Source organism: Thamnophis elegans, chromosome 1 (genome assembly GCF_009769535.1).
Source record: "Thamnophis elegans isolate rThaEle1 chromosome 1, rThaEle1.pri, whole genome shotgun sequence".
Lineage (NCBI taxonomy): Eukaryota > Metazoa > Chordata > Lepidosauria > Squamata > Colubridae > Thamnophis > Thamnophis elegans.
This window is the reverse complement of record NC_045541.1, coordinates 91,745,349-91,766,915: the sequence shown is the minus strand read 5'-3', so window position 1 is coordinate 91,766,915 and position 21,567 is coordinate 91,745,349. Positions and strand designations below refer to the sequence as shown.

The 21,567-nt window shown below is 35.8% G+C and overlaps 1 protein-coding gene across 1 annotated transcript in view; it reads right to left on the bottom strand.

Annotated features, from left to right (window-relative positions):
• Positions 1-250: 250 nt before the first annotated feature.
• WT1 (WT1 transcription factor) overlaps positions 251-21,567 on the bottom strand; it is a 53,054-nt gene continuing 31,737 nt past the window's right edge. The window contains exons 5-9 of the mRNA XM_032222201.1: positions 11,931-12,033; positions 11,078-11,228; positions 7,136-7,225; positions 4,043-4,135; positions 251-2,261 (exon numbers count right to left, since the gene is read on the bottom strand). Of these exons, the coding sequence (XP_032078092.1) occupies positions 2,140-2,261; positions 4,043-4,135; positions 7,136-7,225; positions 11,078-11,228; positions 11,931-12,033 (559 nt within the window). The 3' untranslated portion in view covers positions 251-2,139. The remainder of the gene's footprint in view (positions 2,262-4,042; positions 4,136-7,135; positions 7,226-11,077; positions 11,229-11,930; positions 12,034-21,567) is intronic.

Sequence of the window (21,567 nt, the reverse complement as noted above, 5' to 3'; positions counted from 1 at the left end):
GAGAAGGATAGATTGTGGTCAAGACCTAAACAGGTTAACTAGTGGTCACTCTAGATTTTCTTTTATATACAAAAGAAGTCAACACTATTGAAGAAATTTGAAACCTAATAAGCCATGAAATAAGACATCTGTTGGACTCTTATTTGTTTCTCTTTAAATGGGCTTTATTTAAAAGCTCAGTGAACAACACAGGTACAGTCTTTGTGGCATCCATAGTTTTCAGGAATTTCTGATTCCTAACAATTCTCACATTTATTTGCTTTCTAAATTTAATTATTTAAAAGCAAATACATTACTTGATATATATATATATATATATTTATAGATAGAGATATATACACCATTTCAATCAATTCATAGTAAATAATAAACCTCAAATCCTGAAATAATATATTTCCTCACACTGGGCATTTTCAAATTTTATTTTTCGGTTTCTTGCACATATAATTGTAAATGAGGTTTAAGTCACTTAAGAGCTATTTGTTTAAGCTTAAGAGCCATATGTTAATGGAAAATCTGGACCAGCCTCTTAAGTTCAATTTTAATTTTATACAACTTGCCAGCCATATAACCAGCATGGCTGCATGGTAAAGAAATCCTAAATTTCTATAATTATATGACCATATGTTGTGCTAGGACCTATTCTCAATTTATACCAGCTTCACAATACAAAAAAAATCGTGCAATTTCTCTACATGGCACCTATTGATAAAAATTAGTCAACTTCGGTGCAAGAATCTCATTTTTAGTACATAAAATATTGAATCCATTGATATCACCAAATTTGGAAGCAATATTCTGTTACGTCACAGAATGATAGTACTATGCAATAGACAGCACTTTTATGTATATTGGCTCGGTTATCTGTCCAATAGTTCAGTGGTGGTGATTTTCAGGACAGGATTGCATTGTCAAGATTTCACATACATTGTAACTTTCTGCTTTTTAAAAAAAAAATCAGGGCAAAAAAGGAATGATAGGTTGTATATCTAAATGCAAATGTGATGGGTTAAGATAAAAAAACAGACATAGGGATGATCCCTCCTTAACTTTTAGAAATGAATATCTGTTTCTCTTCCATAAGCAAGTTCTAGAAAATCTCTTTCAGCTCCTAGGTTTTCCAAAAATAAGATAAACTAGAAATTCATCATTGTTTCATTATCAGTCTTGGCATCATATAGATCTTTTAGAACATGTTTACTGAACATACATAGGATCATCGTGGCAATTGGTCACAAGTAATGCATAATCAGGATTTGCACACAACATATGAATGCATGACTATGTGTATTAGGCTGTCCCCATATGACAGGGAATCCTGCAAAGGCAAAATTCCCAATTAAACAGAGAAAGAATACACATACATAGTATAAGCTTATCATCTCTATGCAGATAAATAAGTGTATATATCAAGATGTTAACAGCATGCACAATCTGACTTATACACACACAAACACATGCACACATGGACGCACAGAAGCATACACGCAACAAATATTCAATGGAGTTTGAAGGGGCCTCGCAGGATAGGCAATTCTCCCTATACATGCCCTACCTTCAATGTGGAGATACGTGGGAAAATCACAAAATAATTGTGAGATGCAACAGTTCATTGCATAGCGGGAGATGCATTTACCCTCACCTCTCAAATGTGTTGTTTATGTCTATTTATTTATATAAAAATATTACATCCACAGTTCTGAGAGTTGCAAGTGAGGATTTGGACTAGTTTGTTTATGTAAAAATTCTCCAAAGAGAATAAAATTGTCCTGCCTTGGATAATCTGATATATATTGTACAGGACTGCAGTATGAATTGACGTTTGCATATACCATTCATTATGTATGAGTATGACTGAGCACTGTGACAAATTTCAAGTAAAAAATAAGTACAAAATCTTCTGAAGGAAAGAACAAATATACATAAACTAGAGTCTATAGCAAAATTTAAAGTGTAACCTAGCCAATGTAGTTATATAATAATGTTACAAATTTAAACCATTTGAGGTCTGCGATGGAAAATTCCAAAGTCCAAGCTGAAGGCATCTGAAGATTTCCTTCTGAGCAAAGAGATGATAGCTGAAAATGTTTGCAACAGTTCATAGTATTCCATCTGGGTTGTGCAAAAAGTATGAAACATCTAAAGGGTAAGCTGAAGTTTAGTCATGTTCCTGTTGTGCATATTATGATGACGGACCAATTCATCAGAACGAGCAAATTTCTTTTGGCAGCTGGGCCACCGACAGCTGAAAGGTTTTTCACCTATTAACAAAATGAATAATTATACATTATCATCATATTCCTAATACATACTATTGCCCTCCTAGAATTTTGGTTAAACAGCAATAGCACTTAGACTTATATTACTGCTGCATAATGCTTTACAGTACTCTCTAAGTGGTTTACAAATGTCAGCAGATTGCCCCCATTGTTTTACCAAACTTGCAAGGCTGGAACCTTGAGTAGGTCAGAATCGAACTCCTGGCTGTGGGCAGAGTTAGCCTGTAATACTGCATTCTAACCACTGTGCCATCACAGCTTAAAGTTGAAGTAGACACCTATCTTTTGACAATAGGGTGCTTCATTAAGCTCACATTCAACTTTCCAAAGTTTCCAATAGAACTTGAGTTAATCTCTCAGTTTCTATTGCTTTTAAATAAAAATGTGTTCTATATGTTTGGAACATTTTTGTACTCTGAAGAGTTCATAGAGCATCCAGTATAGAAGGTGCTCAGTAAATTATTTTCTCAGTTAAACCTTACACTATTTTTAGATTTATAAAAAGATTTTTTTAAGTATTATATCTATTCATAGATTGAACATGTATATTATTTTATGTGTTATATTATTCATACATTATATACAATACAATGTATATATATACATTACAATGTAATGTAAAATATAATATAATGTAATATAATATAATATGATATAATATAATATATAAACATCCCTTTTTGACTGAGAATAGTCAAGTTTCACAAGATTGCTTAAAGGAAAAATGGCCAACAAGGCTTTATATTACATTTTATGGTACTAATTTTCATAGCCAGGATTCAATTCCCTGTTTAATCCCTCAGTTGAATGAACTTGTGGTCCAGAAGGTGGTTACAAAAAGTCTCAGCCCTAAATCTGTACCAAACAAGCACAGCATCTATGTTTCCCCTTTGCAAGTAGACAAAGCTTACCTCCCTCTGGCAAAAAATGCTCAGCAAAGCCAAGGGGAGGCAGAGGCGATCCTAATGCGGAGCCCACTCCATTCCATGTCTCTCAGCTTGCCTGTGGCCACACCAAACAAGCACCTGTGTGGGGCATCAGGGTCACCTGACTTTCCCATCCCCCACACCTCTGCCTCTGCCTGCTGCCGGTGGTGCTATGCAATCCTCCCACAAGCCTTCCATGAGTCCTTGTGCTGCACCAAAAGGCCACTGGGCCACGGCTGCTGCCAGACGTCATCAGCCCCCATGCACTTGCCACCTCTTGCGCTGGGCCTCCCACCCACCCCCCGGTTTATTTTTTGGATAGGGCTTATATTAGACCCACCCCCAACAAATCAGGGTAAGGCTTGTTTTCAGGGTGGGTCTTATTTTCAGAGAAACATGGTAAGATTTGGGTCTCTGTGTCCTATTTAGAATGTTGGTTAGAAGTTGCAGCCTCAAATTAAGTTGAGTTAAAAAGACAGATTAGGGCAACTGTAAACTGTCACCTGAACGTAATTCTTCTGCCAAAGGATAATAGTCATGACTCTTGATTTTGCTCTAAGACGGGTGTATCCAGCCTTGGCAACTTTAAGACTTGTGGATGTCAACTCTCAGAATCCCCATGGCTGGCTGGGAAATTCTGGAAATTGAAGTTCACCAGTCTTAAAGTTGCCAAAGTTGATTGTGTGTCGTCCCTCCCTCCACCCTACACATTATTTTATCTGTAATAGCTAAGACATATCAATATCACATATGCCCAGAATAATTTCCTAGAAATATCATAATTTAATTTTCAATAAAATAAATAAGAATATATAAATGGGAAAAAAGTATACGCACTTGTTTTACCTGTATGAGTCCTAGTGTGAGTCTTCAGATGATCAGATCGGGAGAACTTTCTCTGACAGGTTTTACATTGGAATGGTTTTACACCTAAATACATAAAATAAATCTATTCTTGGATTCTAGTACCTTTACAAAGGTATAAGAGTATCAGTTCTTCTGAATTTCAGAAACATACACTATTACGTTTATTTGACAATTGCCATTTCCGCCCCTAAGTACAAACTTTCACATGTTTAGTCGCATTAATCAGGCAACTCAACTACCTGACCTTTCTTGGTCTCTTTGCCCTTTTTAACTCCATTTAGTGCTTTTACCATGCCTTGGTTACTGGCAAAAAATGGAAGCAATAATTCACTTTGGAGTGAAAACTTGAAAAATTGGAAATAAGAAACATCACGTGATTGTGGTTGTTATTTCTCAATTCTTTTGAAATTGTCCTTTAATAATGTGCACATTTTTCCATTTCAATTCAGAATAGCATTTTTCACATATCCAAGTGCTTTTTCAAAACTATATGCATGATGTGATTTTTTTTAAAGGAATCTGAGTGTATTTCCTGTATTTAGAAGATGCTTTAAAAATTAACTGTGCACATAATATCTATAACAGTATTCCACTTACCTTTCTTCTAGGCTTATTTACAATTGTCCATAAAGGGGCTCCAATTCTCTGTTAGTGTACTATTTAATTTAATTGTTTGAATTAGGCATTTTAAAATATGAGCAGCTATATAAATACTATGAAATAAATAAATAAATCATAAAGTATTCCTAATCCGGAGATGTCTATGCAAGCATGTCATTGCATAGAAATATTTTCTCGTTATTTCTTAAAATGTTAACTTTTTTTAAAATACTAAGGCTGAAGTTATATTTACTTACCTAAACCCTATTCAACTTAATGAATTTTATTTCTGTTTGAACAATTAGATATTTGTCTAGTGCTGTGATCTTTATTAAAACTATGTACAACTATATACATAGTTTATTAAAACTATATACAACTTTCAAAATATTTGTTTGAAACAAATTCTCAGTCCTATCAGGTAGACTAGTGTGAGAAACGGATGCCATTTGTCCTATTTTTATTAGAGTGTCTATAGTATCAGAATCATGTTAATTCTGAATATTCTTTCCCTCCTCCCTTTTTGAGAATTAGGGAAGTGAAAGTCCTTATTCATTAATTCCTCTTTGCATTGGTCTTAAGCTACATCTTTGTTGCTTTGATAATGGATCTTCCCTCTCCCCCTCAAGGTCACTCTCTATACCCTCTACACATGCACAAGAGCTTTTCTTTCATTAGACTGTACTGAAAAGTAAGCTGTTTGTTTATACTGCCCAATGTATTTGGGTTAGGATTGATGACCCGAATTAGAGTATGTTGAATAACTCTAGTTGCTTCACAAAGTAATGATGGGACTAGGAGGAACTGATGCAACCTTTGTAATTATCCTGTAAGATGGTGGCACCAGAATAGGACTTTTTGCAAGGATTTGATGATGCCAATTCATAAAGTTTGACAACTTCTCTGCAGATTCCAAACATTGATGGGATTATGGTATATGAAATAGAGCAGAAGTCCTCAACCCAGTCCATGGACCAGCACCATGCCAGAAACTGGTCCTCCCATCCAAAGGATGTAGGCAGCACGTGAAACCAAGCCCCCTCCGGTCCATGGAAAAACCTCTTTTCATGGAACCAGTCCCTGATGCCCAAAAGATTGGGGGGCACTGGTGTAGAGTGACAGGACTGGGATATGCTCAGCACTCTTTCATTTTGTAAGGAGAAATTTATTAAAATTGAGATACAAATTTGCTTGCATGCTTTAGGAACTCTGGGAGTCTTCCTATCCCTAGTGCTTTGACTTGAATGGTTTTTTTTTTGGTGTGGGCAATATTGCTAATATTCTTTTAAGGAATAATGTCAGAAATTACGATTGGCTGGCTTTTTTATGCTTTTGCTTGCACTCTCTTGTTGCTTTTGCTGCCACCTCAGGAAGCTCAGCTTTGCCTTGTGAAGAACCAGGTTGGATATGCTTCGTCAGCAGCAGCAGCAGCAGCAAGAAGACTTCAAAGTCAGCTAGGGTGGCATGGGCCACAGAGAGCAGAGGGCCAAAAGAGCAAAGATGGACGGAAGATGGGTGGCTGGAGAAAAGTTGCAGCATCCCTAAGGTTGTAAGTGCAGATGGACTGCCAAGCACCCAAATTTTGATTGCATGGCCATGGGGCACTGTAACATCAGGGACAGGTTGTGAGTCCATTCATTCAGCACTGCCATAGTTTTGAATGATTGCTAAAGCAATAGTCATAAGTCAAGGATCACCCATATCATTTGTAAAAAAAAAGTATTAAACCTCATTAAGTAGCTATTATTTCAATTATCAAGGAGTATAATCACCTCCCCACAAGTGGTGGGATTCAAAAAAATTTACTACCAATTTTGTGGGTGTGGCTTGGTGGGTGTGGCATGGCTTAGTGTGTGTGGCTTGGTGGGCATGGCAGGGGAAGGATACTGTAGAATCTTCATTCCCTCCCAACTCCAGGGAAGGTTACTGCAAAATCCGCATTTCCTCCTGATCATCTGGGACTCGGGAGGCAGAGAATAGATGGGCGGTATTTACGGGTTCTCTGAACTACTCAAAATTTCCATTACCAGTTCTCCAGAACTGATCAGAACCTGCTGACTATCACCTATGCTTCCCACATTATTTATTAAGCATAGGGAAAGAATTACTTCCCAGCGTTTCAGGCCAAAAAGTTAGTTTTCAGGATCGCCTATGCTCAGCATATATAGTTATAAATAATCAAATTATCTGATATCTAACTACATCTAAGGCACAAATGCTCTTCCCAAAGTACACTCTAACTGATCTGTACTAACATTATTATATTTTTAAGAGGCATATAATTAATTGCAACCTAGGTTTAGCACTCGGCTTCTTTGTAGTATATTTCTGAACTTATACAAAGTTATACAAAGTGCCTTTAGTGCTCTTAAAAGCAAAAAAATTACAACTCAATTTCACATACCCTTGATAAGGGAAACCACGAATTGCAACAAATGTCAAAATCTCAGATATGCAACATACCTGTGTGTCGCCTTTGATGCCTTTTGAGTTGATCTGAACGAGAGAATCTTCGTTCACAGTCCTTAAAGTCACACTGATACGGTTTTTCTCCTTAGAAAAAAACAAGTTTATTTGAAGGAAGTAAATAGCATTGTAGGCATTAAAGGAAACCTCAATTAACACATTACAACAACTCTCCCATGTAATAGAGAGATAGCACAATGGATTATCTTTAGGGAAAAGATAATATAAATGTTTGGGTTTTTTAAAAAAAATGGTGTTTCCACTTTCTAACTTAAAAATAAATGGTTGGAATTGTGTAAACAATTTATTGTGCCAAGGTCTAGGCTCTGAGTGTGTGAAAAGAAAATGGTATGATTTGTTTGGATTACTATTTATTGTAAAAATTTTGTAGTTGTGGTATCTTACAACTTCTTGCATATCTTCTTCCCAATTGCATTTGCCTATCCCACCAAGTCAGGCAGGGAGGAAAGGCAGCAAGTCCCATCTCCGAAGGAGTTCTATCCGGCATGCCTTTTCTGCTGTAACCCCTGCCTTCTGGAACCTGGTATTATCCCCATCTCTATTGGCCTTCCATAAGACCCTTAAAACTTATTTTCTCTTCTTTCTTTTTTTAATCATCCATGGTGATCCAAGGGGCAGCCCACAAGGTGGCTATATGAGACCAAGTGGTGTTTGTTCTCCCACCTTCCTGGGTTTTACAGGTTTATTTGATACATCCTTTTTATATGTCTTATGTTTATTTTATTTAGTTTTTAGATTGCTATGGAGCTTTTAACTGTTATATTGTATACTGCCCAGAGTCACATTTTTTTGAAATCAGTGGCTATAGAAATATACTAAATAAACAAATGAATTGTTTTAAATTGTTAACTGCTTATTGTTAACTTAGCCAAAGTCATTGTCTAAGATGAGTTTCTTAAAAAAATATTTGTAAGAGACAGAATAGGTCATTCAGGCAACAATTAAAATCCATGCATTTGCAACTTCATAAATAATTCCACTGCTAGAATGCATATATGGAGCAATGAATACTTGTGACAAAGAATCAGCCCTGTAAAAAATAGGGAAAGGTTCAAGGAGGGAATTGAACATTGTTTACAAAGGGAATCATGAGAATCTTGTTTATTTGCTTTGTGGTTATAATAAAGAAACATATTTTTATGGACACTTGTTTATTAATTATGTGGGGGTTTTTTAATGTAAGTTTTTGAGGAAACAACAGATTGTTCAGTCCTATTTATATCTTCTTCTGAGAATAAACACCAATTAAGAAAAATCACATAATAAGTCTCCAGCTAAGTTATGGAAGTTATGAAGTCTCCGCAGCCTGATCATGTGCTCTTTTCATCCTTACTATGTATCAATACATGGAAAATTCAAGTATGCATGAATTTCCCATGTATTCCATGAAATTCAGCTTCACAGCGAATTCCTCCATTAGCTTAGCTGATCCAAAATCCGAAGCAGCATTAAGTTCCAGTAACAGAAAGTTTTTACAAAATGTGGGGGTTTTTTGCATTCAAGTTATAGTTCTGGAAGTGTTAGCAGCATCTGAAAAATTGGCATCCCTAGCAAATTATCTCAATACTGTAGAACCCAAGCAAGGTAAGGAGCATTGGGTTTATGTTTCAGCATGTTTTCAAGAGTTATATGTTTTGCTATTTTTGCTCATCAGTAGTTACTATCTGTGGTCTCAGCAGATGGTGAACCCAGACAAACTTGGCTGATTTTAGAAGCTAAGCAGGATGAGTCCTAGTTGGACTTGGATGAAGAAACTGCCTGGGAATTTCAGGATTGTTGGCTAAGCACTTTCCATAATACTGCCAAAAAAACTCCATTTATGTAGTTAGACTTAACTTAGGCATTTATACTTTTAACCTAGTTCCCCATCTTGGATAATCAGAAACAATTGCAGTATAATGCCATCAACTTTTTTGTGGGCCATATTGAGATGTAATCCACTAATACTGTATATATATATAAACCAAGTTCTAATTAAAATTGTAGTTACAATATATCTGGAGAAACCTGAGTGGGAGAATCAGAGCAGCAAATCAGCTCTGTAGTAAACAAAGAAATTGCAGTCTGTATAAAATGAGTTTAAGTGGATTCAAATTTTAGTTTTGTATAAAGGAAATGAGAAAGTAAGTTACAATTGTTTAACTTGCATACTCCACAGCCATTTTTCTATTTCCTCGAAGAGTTGTTATAACTTTTTAAAAAACCTCCATTAATATAAATCTTGTTACTTAATGAAATTATAATTTTCACCACAGATAATCTGCTACAAAAGCTTTATCTTCAAAGTGATGAGTTATTGTATTCGGTTTGCTTGCAACTCATTTTTGCTGGGAAGAAAAAGTTCATTGAAACTAAGTATCATTTTGTGTGTTTGAAAAAAAATCCTCCAGTCATACATCACTTGCAAACTAATAAATCATTGTTGCTACTTCTTGTTAATGATAGGTGAAAGTGGGTGCAATATTATTTATAAAGATTTTTTAAAATATACTATTTTAGGTGTTCCAAGAAAATAGTACTTTAGTACTTTTTTATATCTGGGTCAACAGTATTAATACTAAGAGGGGACTGTAAACAACCGTAATGGTAACAGAGATATCAGCAAAATTTCTGCTGAAACAGTGATAAGCACGGAAACAAATTCCAGCTTTGTGCATCAGAGTTCCACAGATAGTAACGCAAAATAACAATTTTCAGAAACTGTAATGAATCAGTTGTTTTATAAGGGAAATCTTCTGACCCACTCTTTTTTTTTCTTTTTAAAAATTAATTGTTATTCAGCTTCTCCATTTCTCTACCCTATAAAAGTTTAAGCTGCATTTCAAGAACCATACACTATGACAACACCACAAGCAAATATTATTCACTCATTTAGAACGATACACAAATCCCTTTAAAATAAAAAAAGACTAGAGGATGTATTATGATGCAGACTTCTGTGAATTATAGCTCACTTCACTGCAATATGTAAAGTTTTTTTATATACATTAGTTCTTTCCTGATGTTATGGCCACATCTTTTTGTAACATTCAAATGTGAAACTACCAGTAGTCCTCAAATTGCAACCACAAGTGAACCCCAAATTTCCATTGCTAAGCTAAATAGTTGCTAAGTCAGCTTTGCCCTGTTTTTACAACCTTTCTTGCCACAGTTGTTAACTGAATCACTGCAGTGGTTAAGTTCAGAGTTGGGTTGCTCCCAGTTTGCCTGGTTCGGCTGAACTGGTGGTGGTGATTTGGCCTGGGTTGCAGAACCGGCAGTGACCCAGACTGGCCACATACCCGAACTGATTCCTGGTCTCTTCTGCCATTACTGGCATGTTTCTGTACATGCGCAGAACAAATTACAGTCAACTACACATGCGCAAGCAAAGCATGTGTGAAGCGAAGGGGTACCAACCAATACAGGAACCCACCCCGGGTTAAGTTACTATAGTAGTAACATGGTTAAGTGACTCCAACTTCCCCACTGACTTCATACATCATAAAGGGTAATCACATGACCAACACTGCATGACCGACACACATGAAGACACGGCAAATGTCATCAATAAGCATCCAAATTTTGATCACATGACCTTGGGATCCATGGGCAACGGTCATGAGAAAAATGATCACAAATAACTTTTTTTCAGTGCTGTTGTAACTTTGAATGGTCACTAAATGAATGAGTTGTAAGTTGAGGACTACCTATATATAATTATCCCTGTATCTTCTTGGGGAAGGAAGTGTATGCCCCACATTTTCATGAGTACATGGCCCCCACTGAAGTAATAGGTTGACAATTCTCTTGCCAAGGGCTCCCAGAATGCTTGGCGTTGAAAGGTCACGAAAGACTTCCATTACCATAGGAAGGACTATGAGATACTGGACAAGGCAATTATTTCAGGGCAGTTGTGCACTCCATGAAGATACTTACCAGTGTGTTTTCTACCATGCATCTGCAAATGAGACAATTTGAAATATCTCTTGTTACAGCCGGGATACACGCACATGAAAGGTCGCTTTTCATTTGTGTCACTTGCTGATCTAACAATTGTTGGAGCCACTCCAGACATCCGCCGCATATCCTATGATGGCATAAAGAGGAGGGTTTTACATACAATATATTCTGGGCTCATCAGAGAACTGTAAAAGTTATAGTGCAGGGGTGCCCAACCTTGGCAGCTTGTGGACTTCAACTCCCAGGATGGCTAGCTGGGGAATTCTGAGTGCTGAAGTCCACAAGTCTTAAAGATGTCAAGGTTGGAAAAAGCCTCATCCCTCCCCACCCCCATCCCCACTATACTTCAAGTAGACTTCCTACAGACATTTCAGTTTCCCTGAAATATAGGTAGCATCAAATCCTGAAATTGTTATTTGTTTCATGTCATAAAGGAAATTGTAAGACATTTCTCCACAATCCCAAAGGCTGTAGTAGCATTTCACAAGGAAAAATGCTTGGTCCTTCATTTTTCCGTCTCGTTAATTTTCTGCTTGCAGGAAAGCCCTCCAAGTATTGGACTACAACAACACCCATAAATGTCCCAACATGATTTTTATCCAATGTGGCTTGGCAATCATGGGAGTTGTAACTCAATATATCTGGAAGATTTCTCAGCAAAAGGGGGCAAATTAGAATTTGTCAGCAATAGATAACTTAAACATTTTCCATTTAGTTATTATATAGTGAACACTATAGTCTAATAAAAAGAAAATATAGTGTTTCCTTGGCATTATGAAAGCAGCTAGATAATCAGTCCAAAATTATATACTTTCCTTAATATACTCACTTGAATTCCTCTAAAAACTCCATGGGTATGTATTCTGTACTGTGCCCCACAACTGTATAACATTGGGGCTGCGTGATTATCACTTTCATATCCTGTTCCATGGCTGAAAATAAAAAAAGGTCAAAGGTTGGAAGTTAAGCGCTTCATTATAAATCTCATAAGAAAAATGTTTGCAATATTTCTTCATTTATGCTAAAATGGTTTCAAAACATTTCAGCAGCTTTAAAGTTCAAACTTCCTATGCAGAAAGATACCCTGATTTTGGCAAAAACTTGGGTTGCAAAGAAAGAAGATAAATTTGGCCACCTTTACTTACAATGATCATATGTCCTTTATTACAAAGTATGATCTGTGGGTGATGAGCCGGCTGAGCCCAAGGGTGGGGTCAAATGCATCATCAGTCTTGAGTCCTTTGTGTTCACAAGTCTCACCTACCTTAGATTCCATTGACTCTTATCTATCACCATCAATTTGACCATTAGTAATTCAAATTCTTATAGAACACTTAAGCTTGCAATAAACCTTTATGTTCATTTGAACTGCTTGGATTTCCTGATTTTCCACGCTTAACACAGTTCTTTATTTCAGAAAGCTGTCCTTTAGTTTTATTCGTTTTTCAAAAACCCACTTTTATTTTGGTCATTTTACTTGTATTGTATAAATACACTTAATGCACCATTTTTCACATTCATATGAAAAACGTGGACATTGAATTCTCTTTTGATATTTTTATTACAATGTGTGGTTTTATAAAATTAGTTTTTGTTTTTTTAAATTTTCCTTCATTAAGCAAATTTATAGATACAAACAATTATTATTTTTTAATCTTTATGAACCTCTTCCAGCCTTGCCCACTTTTCAGGTTTGCCCTTTATTTTTTCCAAGAAAATATGACTTCTGTAATCTATATTTTAACAATTGAATACTGAAACATTTTTTTAAAAAAAATAATAGAGAAAAATAGTAGAGGCACAAAAAGTAATGCTGCATAGGTGCAAGTTATTTATCAGTTAAATGCCAAGTTGGTAATTACGAATATCTTTGGAATTAGCAAAATGCCTCAGGTTTCACATTTAGTGCGGTAGTTTTTTGTCAGCACCTCATGACTCAGATATAAGCAGATAGGACAGCCTTTACAAGACAAGCAGAAGTTGTAGCCACAGGATAGGATTACAAATCAGTGCCCTAACTATTTTATTCATACATCAGCTTAGAAGATGCATTGTGGCTTAACCTTTAGCCAAAGGGGAAGATATTCCCTGTAGAAATCAATGATCTCTTTTCCTTCCAGCGTGGCAACAACTTACACCAAACTATTTTATTTTACTTTTGAAATCTTAAATCCCAAAGGCTAGAAACCTTTTTAACATTATTAATAAGTGTTCTGCAATGCTCCCCAAATTTCAAATAATCATGATCATTATAACAATTTATGATGGCCCAGGTCCAGAAATATTAAACATCAATGCAGATGGTAAAATAAAACAAAACATTGGAGGGCATCAAGATGGATAACAGATGAACAGATTTGTAACTATGGAACACTTTGCATTAATGCTTCATTTTCATTCCTGCTGCTGCTTAGTATTTTGCTACAATTTGGATTAGAGGGGATTTGAAGTCTGGGGAAAAAAGTATACTCATATGAAAGTCATCTGTTTTCTTCATAGAGGAAACAAGAATAAAATGTAAATGTTGTGGATATCCCTGTGGATGCCATAGTAAAATAACACATGTAGTAGTGTTTCATAAGGGATGCGGTGGCTCAGTGGCTAAGTCACTAAATGGCTAAGTTCAGCGGTTCGAATCCCTAGCGTCACATAATGGAGTGAGCTCTCGTTACTTGTCCCAGCTTCTGCCAACCTAGCAGTTCTAAAGCATACAAAAATGCAAATAGAAAAATAGAAACCACCTTTGGTGGGAAGGTAACTGTTCTGTGTTGCTTAGGCATTTAGTCAGGCCACATTATCATGGAGACGTCTTCGGACAGCGATGGCTTTTTCGCTTATAGATGAGCACTGCCCCCTAGAGTCGGGAAGGACTAGCATATATGTGCAAGGGGAACCTTTACCTTTTAGTAGTGTTTCAATATCCTTGGATATTGATATTGAATAGAATATTGAAATCCCATAGAATCCTGCAATATTGAAGTCCCTTGGGCAAGCTTGTTTTTTGTATGAGATGGTAAAATAGTTCTCTTGTAATAGTTCCCAAGGCAAAACATTATGCCTTAACTTCCCTATGCCAAGCCATTTACCTTCCATCTAAGACTCTATGGAGATTCTTAATCATCCAGGTCATGGTTGTCCCAAAGGTGTTTTCAAAATTGACCTTATTGGACTGTTTGTTTGTTTGTTTTGAGAATATTTCAAGTAAAACGTTTTTCAAGCTTTGTAAATGAGAAGTGAACTGAAGAAGCTGAAGAAGCTCAGAGAACTGAAGAAGCTTTTTGGATGAGAAGCAAAATGTTCTCAAGAAAAGAAGCAAGAAAATCCAATTGCCTTTTGAAAAGCACTTTTAGGAATTCCATCTGAGCCTGAATACCACTTAGTATACCATTGGCATGGTCATACCCTCAGGAATTGACTTCCTAACCTATATGTCTTTTATTTTTCTTCTATGAAATTGAATTGGAAATAGATGAGGTACACTTCTTAGTTCAACTAAAAGTCAAAATCTCTTTTCAATTTCATATGATTTACCTTATATAATCACAAATAAGCCAAGAATGTTAAGTGCCAAAAATATACCTTAAATATTGGGTTTGGCTTATTCGCAGATGGGCTTATAGATGCGTATGCCCAGCATAAGAAGTATTTACCCCAAAATGAGATTGGCATTTTGGGTTCAAATGGGGTTTGACTCCATTTGGGTTGCAGCCTCTTAGGATGGCATAGTGTTGAAATTACAGAACTAGATGAAGAGTTAAACTTTTATTCAGCCAACTTAGTTAAGTTGGTTCTGTGTATGGTTTTTGTCACACAGAGCTCCTCCTTAACTAGGAACTATGTGACTTTTCCATAATTTAAACTGAGAAACCTTACATTTTGTCAAAGCATTAAACTATATACCCCAAATTATATTGTTTACAGTCATGAATGACAAAGTAGAACCATTTTATTTTTACATTTTTATCTACAGCATGTTTAAAATCAGTTCTATTATAGGGAATAGAATGGACATATTTATCCATTATCTTTATCTTTAATATTAGCCAGACAACTGTCTAAATCTTGCATGGATGAGGGGCAGAGCAATGACATGGGGACCTTATAATCCTTCACAAGGTAGAAAGAATCCACCACTGATGTCTATTCCAGATAAACAGAACTGGATAAGATTTATGGAGTTGAATTTGTCTTAGACATATCAGTTGATTTAATAATTTCCAGATCCAAACTCTTGATTGAAAATTAACAATTGAACAGTGCCTCTCTGTGAAAGTAACAATTAATAATTTGCACTAAACCAGTCTAAGTGTTCCATTTTAAATAAACTTTTTAGAGGCATCACCAATTTAAACAGCTCGTACATTCAAATATGTCTGAGTCATGGTTAAAGGCTCATAAAAAGAAACTGATTAGATCCCAGACAATTTAGTTTTATAATGCTAACATAACATGCTCCCAGTTCTGATATTTAGCATCAAGTTTTTAAAAAGGAGAAAGACGGAAAGACAGAAGGAAGAAAGGAAGGAGAGAGAAAGAAAATTAAATATATATATATATATATATTGTGTGTGTGTGTGTGTGTATTTGTTTTCTGAGGTTTTCGCGGGTGTTAGTATATAGGTCTATATATTTGTTTGTTTTCATAGATTTTCACGGGTTTAGGTATGCTGGTTTTGTTGTATTTGGGTCTTTTCCCATGTAAGATTGAGATTATCTTGGCAACGTTTCGTCGAGGTATCACTCGCCATCTTCAGGCTGGGTTTTGGGCTTAAAGCCTGCACTCCACACACCCCCACCAAGATTTATAGAAAGACGGCAGCTCTAACCATGTTTTAAGCCCAAAACCCAGCCTGAAGATGGCGAGTGAGACCTCACCGAAACATTGCCAAGATAATCTCAATCTTACATGGGAAAAGACCCGAATACAACAAGACCAGCATACCTACACCCATGAAAATCTATGGAAACAAACATATATATATATATATATATATATATATATATATATATATATATATATATATATATATATATATGTGTGTGTGTGTGTGTGTGTGTGTGTGTGTGTGTGTGTGTGTGTGTGTGTGTGTGTGTATTTGTTTTCTGAGGTTTTCGCGGGTGTTAGTATATAGGTCTATATATTTGTTTGTTTTCATAGATTTTCACGGGTTTAGGTATGCTGGTTTTGTTGTATTTGGGTCTTTTCCCATGTAAGATTGAGATTATCTTGGCAACGTTTCGTCGAGGTATCACTCGCCATCTTCAGGCTGGGTTTTGGGCTTAAAACCTGCACTCCACACACCCCCACCAAGATTTATAGAAAGACGGCAGCTCTAACCATGTTTTAAGCCCAAAACCCAGCCTGAAGATGGCGAGTGAGACCTCATATATATATGTGTGTGTGTGTGTGTGTGTGTGTGTACATACACACACACACACACACATATATATTTCATGTCCTAGCAATCAATGAATATGCAACAAGGAAACAAAAAAACAATACCTGAAAAATGTCAAATAAAGGCTATTTAGCTATCTGAAAATCCCTTAAAGACCTTTCAAGTCAAGGCAGAAGGTATCAAAATTATTAATTAATCATAATGTTATATAGTGTGTATATGGTAAAGCAGAATGTATTGTGTGATGAAAAACAGAGCAGCTCTGAAGAATCACTTTAGTGTGCTTTTTTAAAAAAAATCTTAAAAGATTAATTTCTGATCTGAAAAGTATGAAACTTTCAATTACTTCATTACACCACTATTATTTTGTTAAACTGGCAAATTTGGTGTGATTCATAGCCTACATTCCCAAGTTAATAAAGCTACACTAAGCATTTCTGAAGAACCCAGTGACAAGTTAGCAAACATCAGCATGAAATATGAATACAGAACAATTCATCATAATCAGACTTGAATGTTTTAAAAATAGTTGGGGGTGGGTGGGAAGAGTTTACATAGTACAGACCCTACATTAAGCTATAACATTTTAAAGAAGAAATTGGCATGCTTGCACATAGAAAAAGGCAAAAAATGTGAGGCACAGGAAAAATGCCATTTTCGTTTAGAAACAAATGAAAAGGAGTTTAATGTTATCAGTTTACTTAAGATATTTCTTATTGGAATACTGAAAATATCCATCATCTTTATATATACATATACATATACATATACATACACATACACATACACATACACATACACATACACATACACATACACATACACATACACATACACATACACATACACATACACATACACATACACATACACATACACATACACATACACATACACATACACATACATATGGTTAGGATGCTCTTACAGAATATCCATTATTTTTTGGTAGTTTTAAGCGTGTGAATTAAATTAAATCAAGTTAACTCAAGGCGTTTTGTATGAAGAGGTGGCATTTCTGCTGATACAGGTTGCCCTCTCCTGTTGAAGACCTACATCACCATTCCATCCTCCTTCCATTCCTTCATTAATCCTCATGGACAGTTCTGGACAGGAAGGGCCCCAAGGACAAGGAGGGAGGGGGTGAAGGTGGTTACTGTATGAGCAGAGTTCTTTTCATGCAACTAAGAGTGCAAACCGTTGTTATTGCAGCATTTGTTACTTTTAAGCTTACCGGCTCTTCAGCTATGCCCTGATTCAACTTAAATTATATTCAGACTTGTGATTAAATTGAATATTCCATTGTTTTACCTACTGATGGTTTTGGTGACCCTGGGTTCTAGCAGGATACTCATCACAATACTCAGCAACTGTAATTTCTATGTAAGCAGAAAGACAACTTACAGAGAGCAATATATTATGCTTTGAAACTGTTTCAAATGTACTATTCTCCATCTTGAATCAACTTGTGACATTCCAAGCAGTTAGTTCACTGATTCCTTCCAGTTTTGTAACATACCCAGCTCTGACTGGCTACAGCATCTGGCATATCGCCCTCTCTTCAATGGCTGGTCATTGCCCTATGGCCATCTCATCTTGGCTGCTGAGTTGCTATTTTCTTAATGGAGCAGCAATTTCACTTTTTTATTCTTTCCAACTGTTCCAAGAATAATTGTTTTGAACAGAATACAATACATGAAGTTCCCTGGAAGGCATGTTTTTCCTCTCTTCTACCAGCACAACTGCTACATTCATTCGTTCGTTTATTCATTCATTTGTTTGTTCATTTCTTCATTTGTTTATTCATTTACTTTAATTTCGACTTTATTACTTTTATAAATAACTCAAGCCAAAGAACTTACTAAATACTCCTTCTACATCATATTTTTCCCACTCTCTGAATGAACCCCTACATTTTCTTGGAATATTTCAGAAATAGTTTCCCATTGCCTCCTCCTTAGGGTTGAGAAAAAGTGTCTGGCCCAAGATCACCCAGCTGGCTTAATGCCTAATGCTGCGTGACCCAACAAATGCGCACACGACAAAACCACGGTGAGAAAACCGCAACGTCGAAATCGCGCCCACAACAGTGCGCCGACAAAACCGCGCTCACAAAAGCGCTATTAGGGTTAAGGTAAGGGTTAGGGTTAGGGTTAGGGTTAGGTTTAGGGTTAGAGTTAAGGGTAGGCTTAGGGTTATTACGTTGTTTTCACGTTGTTTGTTAAAGGCACGCTTTCTCGCCGCAGTTTTGTCGGCACGCTTTTGTCGTGCGCGCATTTGTTGGTGAACCCTAATGCAGACCAGAAATCAGAGTCTTCTGCTTTCTAGCCTAATGTCTTAAGCACTACACCAGATTTTTATGAATAGCTTGCTTAAAACTTTACTGTTATTAAAAGTACCATAATTTATCATATTTTTAAATTCATAAAATTAAGAAATGCATTTATAAAGAATAGAAATTCATTAATAAATATATATGTATTCGCGGCTGGATGTTTATTATACCTACTTTCTTTTGATGGGCAGCAGAAGGGAGAAGTTGATTAATATGTGGGAAATATAATGAATAACAATCGATGGGTGGGAAATTTCTATCAGAGTAACAGATTGCTTTCAGTTGTTTGACCACTGCTGAGAAAGTTGCTTAGTTACCATTAGATTTTAAGACACCAGCCAAAAATATTTTGTTTTGAAAGAGTTTTTTTTAATATAGTTAGTAGAATATGTTAAATAAATTAAAAATAATGAGGTTTCGTACACATATTTCTGTAAAAAAGAGAGGTTTCATGCAACTGATTTAAATGAGAACTGCAAACATCACTTTGCATCCAGAATAGTTGGCATTTTACAGAACTGATGTTCTCCATCATGTATCACAAGTATTTATTTCTTCATTGCAAATTGTATTGTTCCAATGGCCATCCACCTTCCCAACAATTGATAAGAATTGTACTGCTGCTCATTTTTAAAACCAATGTCTGAGAAAAGATGCCTTTGGGTCTATGAGAGGCTTGTGAGGCATATAGAGTGCAAAAATTATGGCAGCAAAAAGATAGTGAAAACTATATTTTCTGCTTCCAACTGATGGCTATCCATTTTTTTGTAGGCCATTTGCAGACCGAAATGTCTACTATGTAGGAAAGACTTTTAAAATATGATTTATGTATGCATGGGAAGATTATGTATGAGAAAAAAAGATATCAATTCTGGAGAGGATAATTTCTGGAGAGAAAAAAATTAACTATGTATTTTAATATAAAAGAAGATGGCAATGTTCAAAAACTACTTTAAAAATAAAGACAAATATGTGAAACACTAAATTCCCAGGAATCCTTGATAATCAGTCCATCAATGTCTTTTAAAAGATGTATATCTTTGAAAACTAGCTTATCACCATGACAAATGAAATTGAAGACATTGTATAATGTAACTCTCTTCACCAGAGAGGATAGATAGCTATTTTGGCATATATTACAGGCAATGAGGTCATATCTACCACCAATTTTTCACAGATTCTATAATCTTGACATATGCCAAAATATTTAAATTTCTTTCTCCAAAGATAATTAATCTTGATTTAATCTTCTCTCTGCCTTTTCTATCCAGGCATACCAGGTGTCATTAGCACTAATGGTCAGCATTTACAAATGCTGGAATACCATTTATTTTCTCCATTACATTTAAATTCTTTTATTTAATGCAAGAGACACAGATGTTTGAAAAAAAAATCATCCTTTAATGTAAAAATGTTAAGTACCCTGCAGAACTAATACAGGGATTATATGTAACTATCAGTATTTTCTTCCTATTTAATTGTTCTAAAAGGATACTGAATCAAATCCTCATAGTGCATGTGCTCTGTAAGAGATAGCAAGAATATATGAACAGCAGCATTATATTATCCATGGATTTGCTCAGAGGGAGGAGGGAGGGAAGTGCAATGCAGTGTTATTATCAAAGCCATGATTGAAAGTGGTACAGCAAAATGGTTCCACTTACCATTTTGCAGATTTTGACCCCCTGAAAATGCCAGTGGCACGGTCACAACTCAAAAAACATTGAATGAAGGGTATCAAAAGACTTGCCAACATCTAGCACAAAGAGAATTTGACTTGCATAGTTCTCAGCAAATTGTTCATTGTGAAACAGCCAACAGCCAACCACCTCTTCACTTCTTTCTCCATCAAAACTTAATTATATAAACAATAGATAACTAGATATGTACATTGCCCAAATGCATAGTTGGCTTAACAATGATTTCCCAAATAAGCTGCAATTGGATGACTTCATAAAAGTCTTTAAGTTAAATTGGGAACAAGTCACACTCATTATTTATTACAATTACGTTAATCACAACAGTCATTTATATCTTTATCATTATATGTTTACAATATTATAATATGCTCTAAATGAAACTGTTTCTGAATACCAGTCTGAATAGTCTATTGTTGACTAGCATTTGTTACCATTAGCAAGATACACTGGTACTTCAGGCCCTACACTGGGCTTCTATTGGCTCTAGATATAATTGAGAGGGCATGTTTTTATTTATAAATCCCTATATGAGTTGGCAAAAAATCAACCTTTTTCTGCTGGAATTGAATGGTCTGATTCAGGATAGACTGTCTATAATCCCTCACTACTGCAACATAAAGGCTGAGGCTTGCAGGCATTTCTTTTCAATGGCCGCCCCTCTGCCCTGTCTCTTAAATTACATCAGACTGCCACCACACACACACACCACTCCCATTGCTGGCTTTCCAAAAGCTGTTAAATCAAATTGTTTCAGAATACCTATAGCAATTTCTTTAGCAATTCTAAACCTAAAGAAAAGAAGAATTATGTCTGATAGCAGTAGTCCAGTATTTGAGGGACTGCCACAAAGAAGAGGGGGTAAAATTATTGTCCAAATACCAGAGAGCAGGACAAGAAACAATGGTTGGAAACTAATCAAAGAGAAAAGCAATCTGGAATTAAGGAGAAACTTCCTAACAGTGAGAACAATTAAGCAATGGAACAGTTTGCCTTCAGAAATCATGGCCACACCATCATTGGAGGTTTTTAAGA